At 34.9% G+C, this 18,623-nt stretch overlaps 3 protein-coding genes across 3 annotated transcripts; 2 read left to right on the forward strand and 1 right to left on the reverse strand.

Annotated features, from left to right (window-relative positions):
• The first annotated feature begins 1,960 nt into the window (after positions 1–1,960).
• On the forward strand, positions 1,961–3,816 carry LOC114166922. The gene is made up of 2 exons (XM_028051809.1): positions 1,961–2,742; positions 3,603–3,816. The coding sequence occupies exons 1-2, from the start codon at positions 1,961–1,963 to the stop codon at positions 3,814–3,816; spliced, it is 996 nt and encodes a 331-aa protein (XP_027907610.1).
• A 5,740-nt stretch (positions 3,817–9,556) lies between these two features.
• On the forward strand, positions 9,557–11,277 carry LOC114166236 (60S ribosomal protein L37a). Its single transcript, XM_028050942.1, has 5 exons — positions 9,557–9,672; positions 9,785–9,824; positions 10,054–10,142; positions 10,820–10,902; positions 10,994–11,277. Exons 1-5 carry the CDS (start codon positions 9,670–9,672, stop codon positions 11,055–11,057), a joined length of 279 nt encoding a protein of 92 aa, XP_027906743.1. The 5' UTR covers positions 9,557–9,669; the 3' UTR covers positions 11,058–11,277.
• Positions 11,278–13,350: 2,073 nt separating this feature from the next.
• LOC114167308 lies at positions 13,351–17,810 on the reverse strand. The gene is made up of 3 exons (XM_028052362.1): positions 16,803–17,810; positions 14,690–14,951; positions 13,351–14,019 (listed from the first exon to the last, which is right to left on the reverse strand). Exons 1-3 carry the CDS (start codon positions 17,687–17,689, stop codon positions 13,840–13,842), a joined length of 1,329 nt encoding a protein of 442 aa, XP_027908163.1. The 5' UTR covers positions 17,690–17,810; the 3' UTR covers positions 13,351–13,839.
• Positions 17,811–18,623: the final 813 nt, after the last annotated feature.

Consider the following 18,623-nt stretch of genomic DNA (forward strand, 5'->3'; position numbering starts at 1 on the left):
ATTTAAGCCTCATACCTATGTCATTGCCAGTATAAATCAAATCATCAACGTATATGCTAACAATTAATATGCCTTCTCCAACGCTTCGTTTGATGAATAAGGTTTGCTCACTTGGACATGTTTGAAAGCCTTCTTGTGTGAAATGTGCTTCTATGCGGCTGAACCAAACCCTTGGTGCTTGCCTTAGACCATACAAGGCTTTATGTAACTTGTAAACTTTATGCTCCTTCCCCTTTCTGACATACCCTTTTGGTTGTTCTACATATACATATTCGCTTAACTCTCTGTGTAAGAATGCAAATTTTACATCTAGTTGAAATATGTCCCATCCTTTGCATGCTGCAAGTGCCATAATCAACCGTACTGTATCCATGCGTGCAACGGGGGCAAAAACCTCAGAAAAATCAATTCCATATTGTTGAGAATACCCCTTAGCGACCAACCTTGCCTTATATTTATCAACCTCACCTAACTCATTCAATTTTGTCTTATAAATCCATTTGACTCTGATGGTTCTGTTTCCAGCTGGTAGGTCCATTAGTTCCCATGTTTGATTCTTTTCAATTGAATTTATTTTGCTATCCATAGCCTTTCTCCACTTCTCGTGTTTGACAGCTTCCTCAAATAGAATTGGATCATCACTTATGACATCTTGTGTATGCTGCTGTATCAACTTCTTCTTCTTCACTTAATCCTTTTCCAGTGACAAATTCTCCCATCCAACTTGGCCTTCTTCTTTCTCTCCTTTGAATCATGTGTTCTTGTGAACTCACTGTTGCTTCATTTCTATCCTCATTGCCCTCATTATGCTCACTATTCGCACCATCACTATCATCTTCCACATCTTCTGCAAACCCATTTTCACCATTTTCACGGATGTTTTCCTCTGTAGAGTCATCACTATGTAACTCATCATCACCCTACACCAACTTAGTTTCTATTTGCTCTTTATAAGTTGAACCCCAATCCCAACTTTTCTCTTCTTCAAATATAACATCTTTACTAACAACAATTCTCTTTATCTTATGATTAAATAATCGATAACCCTTTGACTCATCACTAACACCCAATAAAATACAAGGTAAAATTTTATCATCAAGCTTACCTCTTTTTGCCTCTGGTATGTGCACGTGAGCTAGGCATCCCCAAACTCGAAGATGTTTTACTGAAGGTTTGATTCCACTCCAAGCTTCTTGTGGAGTGATGTTTCTCACAGCATGTGTTGGACAACGGTTCAATAGATAAAATGTCCAGTTGACCGCTTCAGGCCAAAAAAATTTGGGAACCCTTTTTGCAGAGAGCAAACAACATACCATATTCATAACAATTCTGTTCTTACGATCTGCGACTTCGTTTTGATGCGGTGTATAAGTTGTGGTAAGCTGCTTTTTATTCCATGTTCTTCACAAAACAGCTTGAATTGAAGAGAGGTAAATTCTCCTCCTCTATCTGTTCATAAGCATTTGATGGATGCTTCAACTTCTTTTTCCACCATTTTCTTGTAGGATTTAAAGCACTCCAAAGCTTCAGATTTTTCAGATAGCAAATACACCCAACCTTTACGACTATAATCATCAACAAAGCTTAAGAAATACATTTTTCCACTATTTGAAATGGGTTCTATTGGACCGCAAATATCTGCATGTATGAGTTCCAAGACCTTGCTAGCATGCCATTCACTCGCCTTAGGAATTGGATTACGATGTTGTTTGCCAGTGAAACAATTAACACACGTAATACTTGAGGCGCTGAGTTCAGGCAATCCATGAACCATTTGTCGTGTTTGTAGTGTCTTCAAGCCTTTGTAGTTTAAATGGCCAAACCTTTGATGCCAAAGGTAAGTCAGGTTAGAGGAGGTATGTAGACACTCTTCAATGGCATTAGGGTTAGAGCTTTCATTAAAGAGAATAAACATACGGTTGATACTCATTTTTGTATGTGCAATTAATCCTTTAGAGGGATGATAAATGTTGCATATTCCATTTTGTATAAGAATAGCAAGACCCTTTTCTTGCAACTGTCCCATGCTCAACAAATTTTTATGAAGCTCTGGGACGTAGTATACATCTCGAATAAGAAAGGCAGTGCCATTTGTAACATCCCTGGTCGTAGGTGTAGAACACCACTGTGTTGGTATCAGGATGGGGAAGCCCTTATGCTTGGTCCCGAGTTTCTGCAGCAGACAACTGGAAAAGTTAAATTAATCCAGGATCGGATGAGAGCCACACAAAGTCGGCAAAAGTCCTATGCTGATAAAAGAAGGCGGCCATTAGAGTTTGATGAAGGTGATCATGTGTTTCTACGGGTTACCCCAACCACGGGAGTTGGAAGGGTTCTAAAATTGAGGAAGTTGACACCGCGATTTATAGGACCCTATCAGATTACACGGAGAATTGGGCCAGCAGCCTACGAAATTGCCTTGCCACCTCATCTAGCAAACTTGCACAACGTATTCCATGTTTCTCAGTTGAGGAAATACGTTGCAAGTCCAGACCATGTATTAGAGGCTGATGATGTACAAGTGCGGGAAGATTTGACCATACCAGCTGGACCGGTTCGCATCCTAGACTCTCAAGTCAAACATCTGAGGGGTAAGAAGATAAATACGGTGAAGGTGCTTTGGGATGAGGCAACGCACGAGATGACCTGGGAGATGGAGGATCACATGAAGTTATCCTATCCACATCTATTTCCTGGTAAGTCTTGTTTTCGAGGACGAAAACTTTTGAAGGTGGGGGAAATGTAAGACCCGGGAAAAAAATTAAATAATTAATTAAGTAATTAAGTGGATAAATGTGGGTAAGGGGAACCTTTAAAGTAATAAATGCGGAGTGTATGACATGGAAAAGTACTAGCTCATGTGGTTGAGAGTACTTCGATTGTGTGAAAGGACTTGGGTTCGAGTCCTATGTATGTTATTTTTTTGTGTGTTATTAAATTTGTATTATTTTTGTGTATATTAAAACGTGTGGTGGGTTTTATGATTATTGAATTGTATTGGTTAGTATGAAATATGAATTGGTTGCATTGGTTAGGCATTGAGTTGGCTTGTGCATGGATGTGGGTTCAAACCTTGGGAGACCCAAAGGAAACTTCATTTTTGCCATTTTAGGTTTTGATTTGAAGTTGAAGGGTTAAGGAAAAGCCTAGCAGGAGTATCAGTTAGGGGAAGCTGGAAAGCAAGCCAATTAGTGAGTTTGAATGGTCATTTTCCCCTCTTAATGCAGTTTTTTTTCGTTTAAGGTTTTAACTCACCATTAAAACACCACTAAAGAGCCTAATTGTGAAGGAAAAGAAAGTTTTCTGCAGAGGGTATTGCGAGGTAGACAGAGAGTGCGAAATTCAGTGAGGAACTAAGAGTGTGGGTGGATCAGTGGGGGCTGAATTGAGAGAAGGCTAGGGAGATCAATTGGAGTTCAAGGAAAGAAGTAGAAGAATACCGGGGAAGGCTTTAATCCAGGTTAGGGGAGTTGTTTTGCTTGTATATATATCTATATATATATATATATATATGTATATGTCGTTCGTGTTTTTCTGGACTATATGAAATGTGTAAATTGATGATCCACTGTTATTTTCTGCGTTTTCTGGAAAAATTCCAGAAACCGCCTGGCGGGGTTGAAGGACCGCCAGGCTGCTCATGCCACCAGCGCTTGTTTTCTGGGTTTTGATATGCACCGCCTGGCGGCTAAGGGTAGCCCGCCAGGCGACACGAACTGGGTTACCCAGTTTCTTCTGATTCTTGGTATTTTTGTGGTGTGCGAGGTTCGGGGAGAATCTGGTGATTTGAATATAACTGATTTGATGGATTGTTGATTGTAAAATTTATAATTGGTGGATTAATACATGAATTATAATGGAATTGGGAATTTAGGGTTTATGACGAATTAGAATTGGAAAACATGGTTGATCGCGATGGTGAGTTTTGTTGATTGAAAATAGACAATTAATGTGATTAGGATATGAATGTTGATTGTTGTGTGGAGGTGGAGATATGTTAGAATTAATGCAAAAGGAATTTGGGTTAGTGGTGAACACTGTGAATGCTGGCAAATGTGGCAGTGAGCGAAACTGGTATGAACCGCCTGGCGGCACTTGGGTGACCGCCAGGCGACGCATCAGAGGGGAGAACGTCTTGGTGATGTTGCTGAAGAATGTGTTATGGAGAGTCACAAGGGGGGGATTTCTGGAAGATTTGGGTTAAAAGTCAGTAAATCTCATTTCATGAATTAAGTGAACATACTAACATAGGAGGACTAAGGATTTATTTGTGGTATGACTTAGGTGCAAGTGCAATTAGAGAAGAGTACTGCAAACTGTACTTTGTATTGTGGTGAGTGATGAGCTTACTAGTTACACCATAGGGCATACTCTTGTACTGTATTATGCGAGGCATATCGAGATGAGAGGATTGAGATTCGGGTTTAGCTAATTGTACATATTACAATCTGGTTTGATTTTACGTCTTGTAAAGTTATGAATGAATGAGTGATGGAAATATTATGTAAATGTGGGTCTACTAAGACCTGTAAAAAGTGCCAAAAACCAGTAGCATTGCGCTACTGGTATAGCGCCTGGCGGCGCGAGGTGAACCGCCTGGCGGTAGAGTGAAAGACAAGTGGCAGTGGCCACTGTTAGCGCTAGGCGCCTGGCGGCAGGGTGTTGTCCGCCAGGCGGTGACGGAGAATTTCGGGTCCAATCTGGGCCGCAGCGCCTGGCGGTGGGAGTGTGACCGCTGGGCAGTTTTCTGCCAATATCCGCCTAGCGGTGTCTAAGCGGTACCAGGCGGTTTGTGTGGCTGTACAGTTATCTTCTTTTGCTTGATTAGTGAACTCAAAGGACTAAGTTCACTTCTTTTATGCTTGGGTTGAAGGACTAAGTCCAATAGAGGTCTGGGACGTGCTTGAGTGGTGGAACGCATGATGGGCATGGAACTAGATGAGTTCCCGTCGGCTACTATTGGGCGAGGAGTCCTTAGTATGGTGATTGCATGCGTTGTGCGCACGATGGGCAAGGAACTGTGAAGTTCCCGTCGGCTACTATCGGGCGAGGAGTCCATAGTATGGTGATTGCGTGCGTGCTAGGGTCCAAGTTGTGTAAGCTTGGATGTGTTACTACAGGCGAGGAGTCTGTAGGGTTGGACTATGACCAGGATTGGTTCGTAGGGTTGGACCACGAAAGGGATAGTTTCGTGGAAGCACAGTGAAAGTCCCAGGACCTAGTTTCATGCATGGGACTCAGGAAGGAATCTGAGATCGTGGTGAATAACTTGTACTTAACATGTATCTGTAAATTTTTATTGGGATGAGTATCATATTTAATTTGTTTAATATGCATAACTCACCCTATCTGTGTGTGCATGGCGATGATCGAATGATTCGTTATCCGGGAGCAGATGACTTGACAGGTGAGCCGGGAGACGCTTGAGACCAGAGAGAGGGATGATTTGGGCTTTTTGAAGATTTAAACTTTCTTATGTATTTATGTTTTGGACATTAGCCGTTTTGGCTTTTATGAGTTGTAATGTTTTTGAATTGTGAATGGTTACAATGTTTTGATAGTACGACTTTAATTTCAAGCGTTTTGGGAGTCTGCGTATATAAATGAGGAAAATTTTTATATTGTCGTATTTAGTCTCATTTATTTAATTGTTTGTGATATTTTTAAAGTAACATTCCTTAGAGATGTTACACCATTAAACATCAATCGCACACTTCCTCTGCCAACAACAGTCATTCGAGAGTTGTTTCCACATTTGACAAAGTGTTGTTCTCCTGATACCATTTCTACAAACATACCTTTATCACCACACATATGATTAGAACACCCTGAATCCAGAAACCATGCGCCATTCCTTTTGGACCCCTTTTCAACCGTAGCCATCAAAAGAAGCTCTTCCGTTTCATCTAACTCTGCATAATTTGCTTCTTCTTTGTTCCATTGGGGACATTCATATTGGAAATGTCCCAAGTTGTGGCAGTTGAAGCATTCCACAATGGCCTTTGAGAAATATTGTCTTCCTCTTCCTCGTCCATGACCTAGTCCACAACCTCGATGTGTGCCTCTTCCTCTTCCTCTGCCTCTTCCCTCCAATGTAAGTACTTGCTCATTATCTCGACAGACCTTTTTAAACTTCTGCTCATGGACCACAAAAGAGCTTTGAAGTTCGTCAATAAACATTAACTCTGTGTCCTTGGACTCTTCAATCGAAACCACGACATATGTGAATCGTGCTGTCAAAGTTCGAAGGATTTTTTCAACCACCTTTGCATCGGGCATAAGCTCTCTGCTTCGCATTTTATTTGCCACTGTCATGACTCTAGCAAAATACTCCGTGATGGTTTCTGTTTCTGTCATTTCAAGCACCTCAAACTCCCTTCTCAATGCATTAAGCATTGATTTCTTCACACGATCATTTCCCCCAAATTTCTTTTTCAGGGATTCCCAAACAATCTGGGATGTGCTCCTATCCAAAATTTGTTCGAAAACTAATCTATCAATGGCCCTGAAAAGGTAATGTTTGACTTTGTGATCTTCAGTTCTGGATTTCTCCAACTGCTCTAATTGTGCAGCAGTCAAAACAGTACCTTCGATAGGCTCCTCAACACCATTTTGAATTAAATTCCATAAACCCTTGGCACGTAGAAGATTCTCCATCAATTCACTCCAATGGTCATAATGTTGGCCATCAAAGTAAGGAATTTTTGAAGAGAGTTTGTCGTTGTTCATTGTTGTAAGTTTCTTTTCTCACAGGTAAGCTGCGGCTTATGTATCAGGCCCAGTGGGGGCTCTCTGATACCAGTTTGTAAGGAATAGAATGTATATTGAAACTACTGCCGATTGAGTGCTTTTATTGAATTCAACGAGGCTATTAAATAGTCAGTAACCGAATACATTGGAATAATAACTGAATACATAAAAATAGCTACGTGATAACAGTGAAACATAAAATGCTCCTAAAAGCTAGGCTCAGTAACAGAAAACACTCCTAGAAACTAGGCTTTATGCAACAACAACACAACAGTAAAAATCTTTTCATATATATATATATATATATATATATATATATATAAAAGAGTATTTTTCTGAATTAAGTTTAGCGGGTATGGGTATCCACGGGTACGGATACTATGATACCCGTACCCGCCCCGTTAACATGCGGGTATCAAAAATACTTGTATTCAGGGGTAGCGGGTATCCATTTTTAATATTCGTTTCCTATCCATTACGGGTTTTATCCGCGGACCGTGGATATGGATTTTTTTGACATCCCTACTCTTAAAATCATGTAAGTCCGCATCCTAATTAAATCTGCATCAAATTCTCAAGATCAATATACGAACATAAACAAATGTAGTGTAATTATATATAAATACAATTACTTATTCTTAATTTACCCTTCATAATATATTTAATTATTTATTTTTTAAAGAATATGAGTTATGTTTACATATTTTTATTCTAACAATGTTTTTTTTTTTCCATTTATTATTAAAAAATCGTATACACAAGTGCTACTTAGCACACGTGTTTACACTAATATTATTACTAATATTATTACTAATATTATTAGAAAATATTAAATTCAATAAATTTATGTATATGCCATTTTTCATGCAAGAGAAAATAAATATACCGTATTATTGTTAATTGTTAACTAATACGAAATGACCTTAAATAAAAAGTCCAATTTGAGAGTAGAAGTCAATGTAAGTTCATACTTTTGTTACATTTAAATATATAATTTTATTATTTTTATAAGTAATTAATTAACATATAAAAATAATAAAATAAAAATAATTGTAAAAATAATATTAAATTTTTTATATTTTTAAAGAGATAGTTTATTTAGTTATTTAGAAAAATTATTCAATTGTTAATTTTATTAACTAAATAAATAAATAATTTTTTATTTATAAAGGAATAACACTTTTCAATTACTTTTTAATTAGAAGAAAAAATTATATGAAAATAGTATATCCACTTTATTTTTTACTAGCATTTTTTGAATATACGTGATATTATATTTGTAGATAATGATAATGTAATGTTATTAATTTAATATATAAAATAAAATTAAAGTGAAATATATCAGAAAATATGAGAGAATAACGGTTGATAAATAGAGAAAAAGAGAAAAGCAGAGATAGACGATTATATAAAAACGTTTGTACAAATAACACTCAATCTTCAAAAATTTAATAAATAACTATATTTTAAAGAATAAAATTGGTATTTTGAAATGTAGACACAAAAAGAGAATTTCTTTATATATTGTTATAGATTATAAGAAGTAATTAAATTTCAAATTTATTTGGTAAAATTAGTTATATACACTTTGAAATTCCTTTCAAAATATTTTTTGAAAAAAAAGTCAAAATATCAATTCAAAATTTCTTCATATGTATTTTTTAGAATTATAAATTTATTATTAATATTTTTTTTGTTTAATATAGTGATAAAAAATAATAGTATGTTTTAAATTACAAACAACAAACTACTAATTTATTAATTTTATTCTTAAATTTAATCCTTAATATTAATTAAATTTAATATTTTACATTTTTTTGACACATGGATGCGTTCGAGTATATTTTCTAAATTTTCTTCAGTTAAAAATCTTTAACATGAATTAAAATTGTTCGTTTTTTTAGTAAGTTTGAAACTAATGTAGATGAAGTATTAGAAACACACTATTTTCAACTTATTCTTTCTCGTTAGTTGAAATTTATTGAATATGAAAAAAAAATGGCAGAACTTATGCTTTGTATAGCTTTTTGCTCTATTGATTTTATAGTTTTTAATAAATGCTAAGAGTTAATTTTCTTTATTTGAAATTTTGAAAACCATAAAACTGGCAAAGAAAATCACAAAATAAGAGGTGAGACTTTTTTTTTTTATAATAATTTTACAATATCTAGATAAAAATAACTACACAAACACTCAACTAAAAACTAACCAATTAATTTCACATTTTTTTACAATTTTTTATTGTCATTAAATTTATATTTTTAATAAAAAATATGAAGACCTTCATGGAAAACTTTATGTGTTTTTCACAGTATTCATAATACAACTCAAGACTTTATGTCTCCTACTTTTTTTCCCATTATTTTTTTCCATATTTTACTCATATTTTATACACTTATAATTCGCAAAAAGAACTTCCAATAATGTAAAGTTATAATTTCTTTATATACTTGATGTAATTAGTTGTGGAAAATTTTTGAATTATAATTTTTTATATCGAATTTGGAATTTAATTTCAATATTTCTTTAATATAAGTTACCCATTTTCATTATAAACGGTCTTATATAAGCATTTAAATTATTTAATATAAAGGAAAAATATAATTTATAAAACTGAAGACATTTATTCATTGTAATTTTTTTAATCTTAGTATATTTTATTCATTAAAAGTACTTATTATATATGACTATAATTTCGAAGAATCTCATTTATTTATTTAAAAGGCAAAATAACATATTAATTTTTGGTGGTTGGGCAAACCGAACTGGACTGGGCTTAAAATATGGATCGAATTCACATAGGCCCATTACCGCATCCCTAAAAAGTGTTCTTATTCTCCTCAAACCCTAGTTTTGCAGAATCGCCACTCACCTCAACTCTGCAACTTCTTCACTCTTCTCTTTCCACAGCTTCCGAAAATGGTACTTTATTTCTCTTTCTGGTATTTGGTATTTGGTATTGCGTTTTTGAAACCTTAAGCTTTTTTCTGATCCCAGATTTTAACGTGATTTGTGTTTTTGTTCATGGGAACAGACCAAGCGAACCAAGAAGGCCGGTATTGTTGGAAAATACGGTACGTGTTCTGTTTCGATTGTTGCTGATTGTTTTCAGTGTTTGATTTAGGGTTTAAGGTTCATTTTGTAACGAAGAAGTTATCATAAAGTGAAATTTGAATGATACTGGGTTAGGAGTAAATCAAGGGTTTTTGATACGTTTTTTTGGTTAAAGACAAGTTCGTTTTAGGAGAAGTATGTATATATCAAAGTGAGGTGATGATTTATGGTTATGTTGTCAAATTTCAGGCACCCGATATGGTGCTAGTTTAAGGAAGCAAATTAAGAAGATGGAAGTTAGTCAGCACAGTAAATTCTTCTGTGAGTTCTGTGGAAAGGTTCGTTCTTTAATCATCCTTTTAATTATTTACTTTTAGTGTTTTCCATTGATTGGGGTTGTTTGAATAATTATATTATTTTTCTGATCGAACTAACCCAAAATTTTGACATTTCCATTACTTGGAATTTGATTCCAAATATGACCAAGATAAAATGTACACGATAAGCCCCGTTGAACATGTTACATTGTAACGCTATGTACAGTTAGATTGTCGAATTAAAGAAGCATAACATTCTAATAGTTGTATATTTTGCAATGTATAATGTCATTTTATATACAATATATTCATTAAGTTTACTAGTTTGAAAAAATTATACATCTTAAATGAGTACACAAATTTGAACTTGATTGTGATGTTTTTTCATATAATCCAAGCCCATCTCCCTAATTTTTAGGAGCTAAACCTGTTGGTATTAAACTTTTTTTGATTCCCGGGTAGTGTAATCTATCATTATTAAGTATTAGATCGGTGCCATGGAGAAGATTTTTGTACATGCCAGTTGCAATTTGTGATAAGAGTCCTGCAAAGATATGTGCTTCCCGTTGCAATTCACTTGTCTATATAGCAAAATTTCGCCTTCTGTCATATGCCATATATAGAACTCTGGACATGATAATCAATATTCTTTGACTATGGCTTAAGATCAGTATTTGATGGTATGTTTTGTTTTTCAGTACGCTGTTAAGAGGAAGGCTGTGGGCATTTGGGGATGCAAAGACTGTGGAAAAGTGAAGGCTGGAGGTGCTTACACATTGAAGTAAGTATCTTCTTCTACTGTCTTCTACTTGTGATAATTTCTTGTATGGTAGTTAAAGATATGTTTTGTTTGTGCTTCTTCTTCTTGACAGTACTGCCAGTGCCGTGACTGTCCGAAGCACCATTCGAAGGCTGAGGGAGCAGACCGAGAATTAGACGCAGTTTGAACCTTTCATTTTGTTTTCAATGCATAATTTTTGCTCTGCTTATTTTAAATCGTCATACTTTGTTTTAGTAGTTGAACCAGAGTACAATTTTGACTGTCTTTGTTCAGAATATCAGTAACGTGCACTTTATCATTCAAGAATGCTATTTAGTTTTATAGTATTGTGTCATTGGATGGTAAAATTATGTGATTTTATTGTGTCATTGGATATATTTGTCTTTAGTTATTTTGGTCTAACTCTATATATAAAAGAAATCATCACATTTTATTTGGCTAACTCTTATCATACTATTAATTATTTCTGAAAACAAAATCAAATTTAGTTTATACACCACTTTAAATGTTATTGGTTGAATGATTGAAACTAATGTGGTATTATTTCTTGTTTTTCTTAAGGAAAAGAACATTTTGTATCTTAATTGTTATGTTTTGTCAATGTAGTTCTTGAAATCTTTAAATGTTTATCTTAATAATGAAAAAGATGTAGTTTTTTATACATGAATCAGATCAACATTTAGAATTAATCAAAGACTGAATTGATAGCTTTGCCAAATGGTTCATTTTTCATTTTGGTGTCACGATGTTTAATTTGAATATAATTAATATTATATGTAGTTATCTTTCATATAATAAATAAAATCGATGATCAAAAACAGTAAAAATAGCTTATGTTATGTTTCCGCTAGTATTTTCGACCTTTGTTCCCTTCACATTCATTCTTTAGTGTATGCGTTATCATAACTTATTAAATAAGTTATGTTTAATTATTAATGTTTTCCCCCTATTTTACACTTTACTCTCTTGACTATAATGTTTTTAACTTTGAGAAAATATAATATTCTTTTATATATGAAACTAATTTTTTTCATATCTCCTTTTTGAAAAATGATAAAAAAATATAATTAATGCAAAAAAAATTCTTTATCAATTCATTTTTTTCTTACATTTATTGCTGACATTGCTGTCTAGTATTTTTACTAAACTTTGTTGACAATAGAAACTATCCGAAATTTCTTGTTACAAACGTTCTTACGTTTAACAAGTAACTACCACAAATTTCGTATCATTGTTACAATAGTCACAATTTACAATTTTTTTTAAAAAAATCGATAATAATTAAAATGTATCGTTGATAATTCATGATTAAAACAAAAAAAAAAAATCAATGCTAATTGTTCATACACAACATTTAATTTAAATTATGTAAATTTGCCTGTCTAGACAGTGACCTGAATGACTTGATTTGGACAACATGAAGTTATACTATGAAATGTGATGAATCCAAATCAATTAGGTAATAATCATATAACCACAATGCTAATTGTTCATACACACAACATTTAATTTAAAGTAATAAGAGATAACACAAAGTTCATGTAATATTATTTTCTAATGGAATTACTGGCTATATTGATTAAGATCACAGGTACAAATGACATACCACTTTAAAGTTTAAAAACTTATCTTTCTGACGTTCATAATCTAGACACAATTTTATTCAAAATAGCTTTTACAAAATTCAAACAGATATAGACAAAAGTGATGTAATTGTAAAGTTAAGATGAAGCTAAAAACTTAAAATAGGCAACATACGTGGATGGGGAGTTGATGGTATGAAGGGCATGATGAGATGGCGTGAGGGTGACAAGAAAAGAGATGATGATGATGATGTCCCAGACACATTGCCCCCTATTCAATTATCACCAACAGCAATGAAGATTGATATACAAGTCTATCTGATACCTTAAAAGGAAAGAGGGAAAAATGTAATAAATATAAAATACATCACTCCAGAACTATAATATCAATTCCTCGTACAAGGCCTAAGCAAAAAATGGTTTTATTCTTGACCCAAAAATATTACCATACACTTTTTAATCCATGTTTTTCATACGGTTTGGTAAAAGCAACTCACTATTGCTAAGGCCTGATATAAAAATATCTTTTCAAGCCCTTTTTTTCTACTGATAGAAAATCAATTCTAATACTTTACAATGTCTGAAATATAACTCGATCTAGTAGAATTTCTTTCTCAATCTTTTCCATATCAATCTATCTGTCTACTAACCCCAAACCAAATGGACACTAGGCATTGGAAAATACAGAAATCAATTTTACAGCTCTAATCACCTCAGAGTTGTTGTTACTAGTCAGCTTTTCTCACATGGTTTCCCAGTCCCACTGAATAAAGTTGCAACCCAATCAATAAAGAATTGTTTTCAGTTAACATTAAATGTGCAGACATCAGAGTAGAAAAAGAAAAAAACATCACACCCAAAACTCTTAAGCCAATCATGCTTTCAACCTTTACACCAAGCAGAATTATTGATACAAAATATAGTTCTAAACACTAAGGTTTACCGTTTAAAATTACAAAAAGACAATGCCTCATCTAACCAATCGAGAACTCTAGTTTAAAAGGTAACAAAAAAATATCACATTTCAAAGATAAAGCAAAGATATCAAGATATTTCTCTCCTTATTTACCGAGTGATCTTACAACGGTAGCTGGGTTGAGGTTTCACCCGCACACCAGCATTTACATCTACATAAATTTACAAAATGTAGGCAAAGGGAAAAAATATGTAGTTTTTTACCAAGTGGAAGCCATCACCATTTCTCCCCCAATACAAGACTTATGGCAGAGGATAATAAATTTGCTTGCTCTCAGCCTGTGGTGACGAAGGTGGTGTCAATGGCTCAGTTAAAAATATCGACATCTTCCAACAATCTCGTGCATTTCTATTGTAACAAAAGTTTCAGGTGATAGCCTCACACAATGGTGATTGGAATGCTCTTGCTGTTAACATTATGATGCATTTGATTTTGCACAGCCTTGACAGAAGCTACTCTAGCTGCATTGGCTGCTCTGTTAGCTGCTGCTACTGCTCTATTAACCCTTTCATCTACCTTGGCCACATCATAGGCCTTCTTAGCTGCTGTTCTTGCTTCCTGTTTGTTCACAAACAAACACATTATTAATAATGAAGGCTCATGGTGCAAACTAACAGTTTGCAGTCAATTTTGTCTTTTCTTTCCTTCTATTTAAATGAGCTAATTTGATACATATAAAAAATGTTCAATTTAGAGTTTTAATGTAAAAGAACATTTTCGAGTTTTTTCTTTCACTGTGATTCTTGACATGATTGATACTATCAATTTCACGACCTTAAAAAATGAAAAAAGAAATTTAGATGAAATTTCAAAACTAATAATACCGCTATATAAAACACCATTCAACCTTCTAAAATACTAAAATTGATGATAGATTTTCAAAGCTAATTGCTAGTGATAAGCAAAGCTTAGAAAAAGGTAAAATATTATTGGGAGGTGCATTTGTAATTGTTCACAATTGTTTTAAGAGGTTTTTTATATTGAAAGTTATTAAGATGTTCAAGAGAAGGGAAGGCAGTTTAAGCATCTCTCAAAAGATGATAATGCAATGTACTCATAGAAGACCGATACATCATTTGCCATTGTAATAAAATAGCAAAGCATCAATGACGAAATGTAATCATCCAGACTGATCATCCTAGGCCAAAGTCTTTTTTCTTTAATGATAAACCGGAAAGAACATTAAACAATAAATGAAGGTAAACTAAGTGACAAATGTAGAGTGTACCTGCACTGCATTTAGTACTCTGGAATGATTGACAGCAACTGGAGAAACAGGATAGGTGGCACTCTGTGAGCTGGGAATATCAATGACTCCATTTTGCCAGTGACCAGACTGGGTTTCTCCATTTCTAAATGCATACATTCCAATACCTTGCCTTTTGCCTTCATGCCAGGATCCTTCATAACAATGGCCATTTGCAAAACAATATACCCCATATCCCTGCATCTTATCCGCAAAGTACTCACCAGCATATGTATCCCCATTTCTGATAACAGAAATAATTAGTTAGGTAAGCAATGAAAAAGAAACAGAATAAAGTCCTGTCAAATTCAATTCAATAACACCAATGATACTTAAATGAGAGGAACCCATATTCAAGGAAAAATCAGAAGAATGCTTTCAAGCATCCATGATGAAGCACCAAATTTCGTTAACTACATGCCCAGGATCCTAGTCACTGATACTTGAAAGCACAGTCCATTTTAAAATTAAAGACAAAAAGGTAGCAACGTAGATTGTAGATGCTCAACACAGTGTCTACAAAGTGCACTGATCAGAGAACAAATAATCTTTTTTGTTTTTTACAGACTGTTTTCCTTCAGTGGAATAAATAGGGAGAGGGAGAGAAGAAGAAAAGACACCACACTTGTAGAAGCTTGCAAAGTTAAACTACACGGCATTCAAATGGTTGGAATTATTGCTATGTGACATGAAGATCACAAAGCCATGTTGTGGAATTAGCTTCTTGCAAAGGAACTTGAGATGAGACTGTGTCCTTCAAAACATTTGCCACGTAATTATAATGGAACACCCTATTGTTTTAAAGTTTTAGAGGTATAAAGGTATAAAGCACCTTTGAAACTGATTCTATCTTTGGGAGCAGTACCTCTTTCTCTTGTAAACTGAAAGTAGCAATAACAAAGATAAGTCCTAAGAACATGAACACATACAAATAATGTTTAACATCCTAAAAGACCTCAAAGCAATTGCTTTGCAATAACTGCATGACATATTATGCTCCATAATTGCTACAAATAGGTACACAACCAACACAAGACCCGAGCCAAGTAAATTTCAGATGCCTAGGACATATTTTACAAAAAAGAGAAGCAAATTTTATATCTTTATCCTCTATGCAAATGCTTTCAACTGTAAAAGTATGTTAATGGTAATCCTACTTTCATTTTTTATAAAATAAAACCTAAGACAACCCACGAAAGCAGCAAAAAGTTACAGTCTGAAGAAATTGCGGCAAGCCTACAAAACAGATGACAAAGTACATTACTAAATCAAGGCCAACATCTTGCCAAAGTAACTCAAACGCTTTAGACATACACACAAAAGAGGTATTCAATTAGTACACAATCAATAAAAGCTGCCATCACATTATTCTCAATTGTCAAGCACAGAACATCAATCGCTAAACAAGTCAACAATAAAGCAATTTCAACGCACACATGGACAGTTAGAGTATTAAACGTCATTCCAGAAGGAAGAGTTTGTCATATCAAAAAACCAAATCTAGCACCAACACCTTGACAAAAGCATCTCATAAAAACATTCACACACGCACTTCCAGCCAAAGTGACTCACAAAAGCTTCACACATACAGCAAATAAAATCAAAACAAAACAAGCATGGGATAAGTTTACATCCAACAAACGCAAGCATAACACCATTCCCATTGGTCAAAACCCAAACACCATCAGCTAAACAACAAAGAAACCAAACATACACACGGCCACCAAAACATTGTCGTAAGAAATTCCCATAATCCACAAACCTAAGGAACCAAAGACAAAGCACAAAACCAAACAAACTCCAGTCAGAAACACACATCAGTCAACTCCCACAAACAAACCATTAAATCACACACGTATCCTGATTCACACTACCCAATCCACACCGGCACATCAAAACACCAGTTAACGCGATCTCAAGTAAAACATCACGCACTCAGTTCCACGATGAAATATTGATTCCGAGTCCAGAAGTGATCATAAATTAAACCAACCTCGTACCCAATTTTACTACCTCGAACTTTCAGAATACAAACACCCAATTATAAACCATAAAGCACGTCAACCATAAATCACACTTCAACCATTTCCATTACCTAAAATGATAGTGTCCAAGGCCATGCTTAACGCCCCACTTGAACTCCCCCACGTACCTGCTGCCATCCTCACACGTGTGCACTCCACAGCCATGACTCTGCCCACTGGCCCACTCCCCAGCATAAACATCGCCGGTGTAAAACCGGTACACCCCGAACCCGTGCCGGAGACCCTGGCGGTACTGCCCCCGGTACCTACTCCCCCTCGCCCACGTCTCCACCCCAAACCCATCGTACTTCCCCTCCACCCAATCCCCCTCATACCTCCCACTCATGCTGTAGTAGTAAACCCCACTCCCACAACACTTCCCTCCCCTGAACTCCCCCTCGTAAACGTCGCCGTTCGGGTACGCAACCACGCAGAATCGAAACTCGGGCTTTGCCGGGCGGGCCCAGAACACGGGTAGCTTCAGCGCGGGCCGGGCCTCGGGCTTGAGGAAGAAGCGGACGGAGGGGATTCGCGGCAGGGCGAGGCTGAGCGAGAAGAAGAGCGCGGCGGAGAAGAAGAACGCGGCGAGGAAATCAAGGATGAAGGAGTTTGTAGGGTGGGAGACGAGGAAGTAGAAGAATGGTAGGGAGAGGAAGAGGAAGAGGCGTAGACGGCGGCGGAGGGAGACGACGGCGGATACCCAGGTGGCGGTGGTGGCGGAGGGAGCGGTGGCGCGGCACGGCTTTGGAAATCTGTTGAGGGTTGGGGATTTGCAGAGGGATGATCTTTTGTAGGGGACTGTTGAGGTTTGGGTTTGGAGGTTGAGGTTGGGAGTTAGGTTCGGGATAGGGTGGTGGTGGTGGTGGCGGTGGTTGTGGTGGTGGCGGAGAGGGTTGAAATCGGAAGAGACGCCGGTGCTTTCTTTTCCGATCTGAAGTTCGGATTTCTTATGATGCATTACATTAGAGAAAATCGTAACCACTCGCTTTCTTTTTTTTCTTCTTCTTCTTCTTCTTTTTCTTTCACTTTCACTGTTTCTTTTTCTTTTGATGTTTCTGTTCAAAGAAAAGACAGAGAAGAAGAAAGAAGAAAGTGATCATGTGCGTGTTTTTAGTTTTCTTTCTGTTCCCTAACATAATAATAATTCGCCAACTATATTAAAAAGTGGCTATCAAAATCTAAATTAAATTTATGTGATAAGAAAACTTTAACCACTATTGAGGGTATTGGTACATAAAATAGTATTTTATATCTTATGTATTTTTCTTATTAATTTTTTAAAATATTTTATAGAATATTAAATGAAAATAAAATTTAAGATTATTCTATTTAGTAAGTGGAAGATTAATAAAAGAACCAAACAAGGACTTCAGGTTTTCCTTAAAGAAAGCTTAAAATCAAACTAGGGATAACATTATTTATCATTTAAAAAAATAAGCAATATATTTTTTTCTTGCTTTAGAGGTGTCGTTGCAATAATTTCAACCTTCTAATTTTGTGTGCACTTTTAGGAATTAATTAATGCATATAATCAAACATAGTTTATTTGTCAATAATAAATTGTAAAATATATTTTTTTTTCAATGTTATCACTTTTCACATTCATTAATAGTACAAATATATGGATATTTTATGAACAATTTTTTTAGAATTATTTAATTTAAAAATAATCAAATTTTAAAAAAATTAGTAAGATAATTATTTTAATTTAAAGAAATAATTATTTTTAAAGACTAAAATTGAAAAATAAGTATTTGTAAAATCCTAAAAAGTGGTATCTTTTGAAGTGATAGTAATTTAAAAATAATGAGATTCAATTATTTTAATATTAAAATATTTTAGTATAAATAGCTTTATTATAAATGAATTTCATAATTTTAAAACATATAACA

Source organism: Vigna unguiculata, chromosome 10, assembly GCF_004118075.2.
Source record: "Vigna unguiculata cultivar IT97K-499-35 chromosome 10, ASM411807v1, whole genome shotgun sequence".
NCBI lineage: Eukaryota > Viridiplantae > Streptophyta > Magnoliopsida > Fabales > Fabaceae > Vigna > Vigna unguiculata.

Bases quoted from the DNA above. Each gene is read 5' to 3' on its own strand.
- LOC114166922 (XM_028051809.1), top strand. From the start codon at position 1,961: ATGATAAATGTTGCATATTCCATTTTGTATAAGAATAGCAAGACCCTT. The intron at 2,743-3,602 runs GTAAGACCCGGG...GAAAAATTCCAG, and splicing joins CTTTTGAAGGTGGGGGAAAT to AAACCGCCTGGCGGGGTTGA.
- LOC114166236 (XM_028050942.1), top strand. The intron at 9,825-10,053 runs GTACGTGTTCTG...GTCAAATTTCAG, and splicing joins CGGTATTGTTGGAAAATACG to GCACCCGATATGGTGCTAGT. The intron at 10,143-10,819 runs GTTCGTTCTTTA...TTTGTTTTTCAG, and splicing joins TCTGTGAGTTCTGTGGAAAG to TACGCTGTTAAGAGGAAGGC.
- LOC114167308 (XM_028052362.1), bottom strand. From the start codon at position 17,689: ATGCATCATAAGAAATCCGAACTTCAGATCGGAAAAGAAAGCACCGGC. The intron at 14,952-16,802 runs GTAATGGAAATG...TTCTGTTATCAG, and splicing joins CTTGGACACTATCATTTTAG to AAATGGGGATACATATGCTG. The intron at 14,020-14,689 runs GTACACTCTACA...GTGAACAAACAG, and splicing joins GAGTACTAAATGCAGTGCAG to GAAGCAAGAACAGCAGCTAA.